The 4,997-nt window shown below is 39.8% G+C and overlaps 1 protein-coding gene across 1 annotated transcript in view; it reads left to right on the top strand.

Annotated features, from left to right (window-relative positions):
• Positions 1-1,790: 1,790 nt before the first annotated feature.
• The window catches only part of LOC111084027 (transcription factor AP-2-epsilon-like), a gene marked incomplete at its 3' end in the record, with an annotated part of 4,794 nt that continues 1,587 nt past the window's right edge, over positions 1,791-4,997 (top strand). Inside the window, exon 1 of the mRNA XM_022380802.1 lies at positions 1,791-3,096. Within this exon, the coding sequence (XP_022236510.1) occupies positions 2,947-3,096 (150 nt within the window). The remainder of the gene's footprint in view (positions 3,097-4,997) is intronic.

Below are 4,997 nucleotides of genomic sequence, written 5' to 3'. Positions count from 1 at the left end.
CCTGGGCAAGACAACTAGGAACATTTAAATTTTGGGCAAGACAAGCAGGAATATTTAAATATTACGGTAAGACAAGTAGGAACATCTAAATCTTGGGCAAAACAACTAGGAACATTTAAATTTTGGGGCAAGACAAGTAGGTAAAATAAATATTTGGGCAAGACAACCAACAACAATATTTAGTTTTATACAGTTAGGATGGTTGCTCCGGTGGGACAGCGATAAGGTTACGAATTTCCATCTGTAAAATCCAGGGCTCGAATCCCGCATTGGACACAGCAGATAGCCCAAAAAGGCTTTGCTCTAAAAACGAATAAATTTGAAACACTTAACTTGCGCTTTTCCAAACAAGCGGGTAAATAAACAAACATTTGGTTTTTTCCAAAAATATAATTTCTAATGTCACGTGAATAAGAAACACAGTCAAATAATAACAGCTTGGCGTTACTCTCATTGGATCGTTTTTATCCACGTGCTGTAATACGGTACAACACTAGCGATCAGGAAATGTTTCTAATGTATACTGATATATATAGAATTGTTTGTCTGTAAAAGTTACAGGCTGATAAAACCTTGAAATGCCCCCATTTCTCGGAGCGCCGGTCGCACGTGATACACTGACGCCATAGCTGTAGTTTGAGCCAAGTCACGTGGTTGGCGAGGTGTGTCGATAAGTTAATAAATTGCCGCCGTTTGGGCGGAACTGACCGTCAGTCCATAGGTAAGCTTCGGCGGGAATTCCTTAACCCACCTGTATAATTATTCGTTGTATCGGGCGAAAAAAGATGAACTTAAAACGTAGGACTGATGAATATGCTCGTGGTTTGAATATATGTAGAATGAGTAACGTGCACATATAAACATATTTGACTCTTCCCTCTTCCCCCAAGGGACGATTTACATGTTGGTATGTTTTATCAGACATTAAAACATAGGACTGATGAATATACACGTGATTTGAATATATGTAGGATGAGTAACGTGCGCATATAAACATATTTTACTCTTCCCCCAAGGGACGACTTACATGTTGGTATGCTTTATCAGACATTACCCTCAGGCTAAGTGGCCCACTCCTGACACCCTATGTTGTTTCCCAGGTGATTAGTCATGGAACTGCCCCAGATACTTGAGACATTTCAAAGTAACTCTGCTGTAATTTCGTTGTATAAAAACGTAATCAAACAGAGATTAAGTATAAAACAATATATATAAATGAATACGACTCTATACGGCGGTTTCTTTGTTTGTCTTCAGTATTTAACTTTTCTCCCTTTTAAACTGGACTGATGAAAAAGATTTCAGGAAAAAAAATGTCTTTCTGTCGAGATTCGGCTAAAACGTAGTGGAAGACATTATATGAAAACAGAAATTGTAGTTTTGTAGTAGAGTTTTTCAACAGTTTTATAACTACTGTATAGAGTCTTTTCACTTGTGAGAAACAGTGAAACTACGTATATTCAATCTAGAGAAAAGGAAAGGCTTAATTGTTCTAATTTCTCAAACATTCTTCGGGAAAAACTGTATTGGAAAGCTTTAATCAAGCCAAAAATTTATTTATTTTAACTTATTTAGCGGGGTTTTAGCTGTTTGTTTGTTTTGGATTTCGTGCAAAGCTACACTAGGGCTATCTGCGCTAGCCGTTCCTAATTTAGCAGTGTAAGACTAGAGGGAAAGCAACTAGTCATCACCACCCACCGCCAACTCTTGAGCTACTCTTTTCACCAACGAATAGTGGGATTGACCGTGACATTAAAAACGCCCCCACGGCTGTTTGGTGTGACGGGGATTCGAACCCGCGACCCTCAGGTTGCGAGTCGAGCGTCCTAACCACCTGGCCATGGGTTTTAGCTGACGTATATACCACGTTAGGTCACAATCGGTCCAACTGTTCGCCAATTATAAACGGACACAAACACACAGGATTTTATCAAATAATAGTTTACGATAATTTACATAGAAATGTGTTTTGAAGCTTTTTTTTTTCTCTATAAATCTTTGCTTGTAACTCCTTCCATAACTCTTCTATCTTATAACTCAAGTTTTAACTGGTTATGAAGCGCCCTCTATAACAATCAGTCTTTTTATCTTATACTGTAAATCTTATGTCAACGATATCTCAGACGCTTGTCTACTTTAGATGTTGTATTAACCACGCGCGAGGCTTAATGAATTCCTTGTCAAGCGTACCTCAGAGGTAAGTCTGCAGGTTTACGTCGCTAAAAGTCGGGTTTCTATTCCCGTTGTGACAGAACGAGGATATCCCATTGTGCAGCTTTGTGCTTATAAACAACCAAATAATCAGTTCCTAGTGTTTAGTAATTTTGTCCATCATTTACATTCACACATATTTAAAACACTAGGTGGAGCTTCTGGTGGTGATCCTAAGTTTCTAAACAGATCAGTAACAGACGATAAAAACAGGTCGCTTTCTTTCAGTATATTTCAGACGAGATTAGGGTTAGAAAGAAAGAAAGCATTTTTGTTCATCACGAATGTACTCGCGAGCAGATAGGCTTAGCGGTATCGAGCTCAGAACAAATGGAAAACTTTAGAAATCCTGGCGTCAGTGATGCGTGGGCTTCCAACCCACTGCTATTCATGTTGCTAGCGAGATTCTTAGGGGGCAGGCAAACCTTACAGTGTTGGCTTTCTGTTTGCTACCCTACATCCCCCTTCTTAATCTAGTTCTCCCTACCTGTCGTGACGCGCAAGAACTTTACAACCTGCCCTGTAGGTGGCATAGCAGGTAGATGTAGCCCATCAAACAGGCAGCTTTATCAGCAAAGCCCAGAGGGGCTAGAAGACCAGTGATCTCACTCTAAGGAACTTCGAACGACCGTACAGTTCGAAAGCATTTCTGTGTGTGTTTTATTTGTTATATCTGCATGAAACTAGACTTATTTGTCAGTGTTGCGTGTTTGTTTGTGATCAGAACTGAACAAAATGGCGCAGCTTAGTCCTCTGGCACGAACTAACAGCTCGTCGCATCGTAAGGGAGAACCTCTGGAGGAAAACAACGAGGTTAAGCGTCATCCGTCCACTGGTCAAGACATCAAGAGTGAAATGTCCTTCGACCTTGTAGAATCTCCAGAGGTGGGTTGAATTATATTCGTTCTTTTGTTGTTAAGCTGTACAATGGGCTATCTATGCTCTGCCCACAACAGGTATCGAAACCCAGTTTTTAGCATTATAAGCCTTCGAACTTACCGCTGCGAGGCGGGTTTAATTAAAAACTTTAAATTCTTTCAACAAAACAAACGGGATTGCTAAGTAACCGTGCGTTGTTTTCACTTCTCAAATGTGTGAAACCTAAACGCCTTGGTTGATACTTCTCTATTTTACAGGATTTTTTGTTTGTTCACAGGTCTTTCTCAATCTAGTGACACAAACAGATACAGTCAGAATGAAAGCTTAAAGTCCCCTTTACTTTCTTACCATCAACGTTGTAAATCCGAAAGTTCGTGGCTCGCGTCCTGTTGCTACAAAAAACGCGCTCCGAATTTTGGGGCCGTGAGTGTGTTATCAGAGTGACGGTCAAATTGGTCAGACAATACTAGCCTAAGAATAGCCAGTGGGTGGTGTTGGCTAGCTGCCTTCCCTCTAGTCTTCGGTCCACTATCAAGGATGACTAATGTAGCTTTGTTCTGAAACTAACAAACAATTCTCGCCACCAGCAAGGTTTTTGAACTCGGTGGAATGAACGCCTTCTAGTAGCCTTCAGCATCGCCTACATTTGACTTCAGTAATGAGCTGAGTACGGTGATAGGTTTCAACATGGCAGCCTTAGGGTTTTTAACTTGCTTGTGTTTTTATCATGGATTTTATAACGTTGTGAGGCATTATATGACGTTGTCGTATACTGACAGTTTGTTAGTGTTTTTTTTACAGCAGAGCCACATTGAGCTATCTACTGTGTATATCTCGGGGGATCGAACCCAGGATTTTAGCGTAGTAAATTCGTAGATTTACCGATGTCCCACCGGGGGGGGGGGGCGTATACTGTAAGAATGTTGAACTATTGAGATCGTTAAACTGAAGTTTTTAACTTGTTTGTTTGTTTTCCGAATTTCGCGTGAACCACCCCTAGAACTATCTGTACCAGCAGTCCCTAATTTAGAAGTGATAGGCGAGAGGGAAGTCGTCACCATCACTGCCAGCACTTCCGCTACTCTTTTTCCAACGAATATTGGGATCGACCGTACTTTAATGCCTCTACGGATAAAAGGGCGAGCATGCGGGTTATGGGATTCGAACCCGCGACCTTCAGGTTGCGAGTTGAGTGCCCTTACTATTGTTTGTTTGTTTTATAATATTAATGAGAATCGCTAATAAACAGTTAGTCAACAGCACCCTCCGCCATCTCTTGGGCTACTCTGATCGAATAATTTGATTTTACCGTCATCCAAATTTGCCCAAAACAACATCAAAAATAGATAAAAATGTTTCCAGGTGGAAAACTGATCAAATTTATGATCACTTCCTTACAGGTCAGTAGAAACGTGAATTTAATCAAATTTATGATCACTTCCTTACAGGTCAGTAGAAACTTTGAATTTAATCAAATTTATGATCACTTCCTTACAGGTCAGTAGAAACGTGAATTTAATCAAATTTATGATCACTTCCTTACAGGTCAGTAGAAACTTTGAATTTAATCAAACTTGTGATCACTTCCTTACAGGTCAGTAGGAACTTTGAATTAATGAAACTTGCGATCACTTCCTCACAGATCTGTAGAAACGTGAATTTAATCAAACTTGTGATCACTTCCTTACAGATCTGTAGAAACGTGAATTAATGAAACTTATGATCACTTCCTCACAGATCTGTAGAAACTTTGAATTTAATCAAACTTATGATCACTTCCTTACGGGTCAGTAGAAACGTGAATTAATGAAACTTATGATCACTTCCTTACAGGTCAGTAGAAACTTTGAATTTAATCAAACTTGTGATCACTTCCTTACAGGTCAGTAGAAACGTGAATTTAATCA

This window comes from Limulus polyphemus, unplaced genomic scaffold, assembly GCF_000517525.1.
Source record: "Limulus polyphemus unplaced genomic scaffold, Limulus_polyphemus-2.1.2 Scaffold12920, whole genome shotgun sequence".
NCBI classification, from domain to species: Eukaryota; Metazoa; Arthropoda; class Merostomata; order Xiphosura; family Limulidae; genus Limulus; species Limulus polyphemus.
Note: the sequence above shows the minus strand (reverse complement) of the source record. Positions and strands in the feature narration are given on the sequence as shown.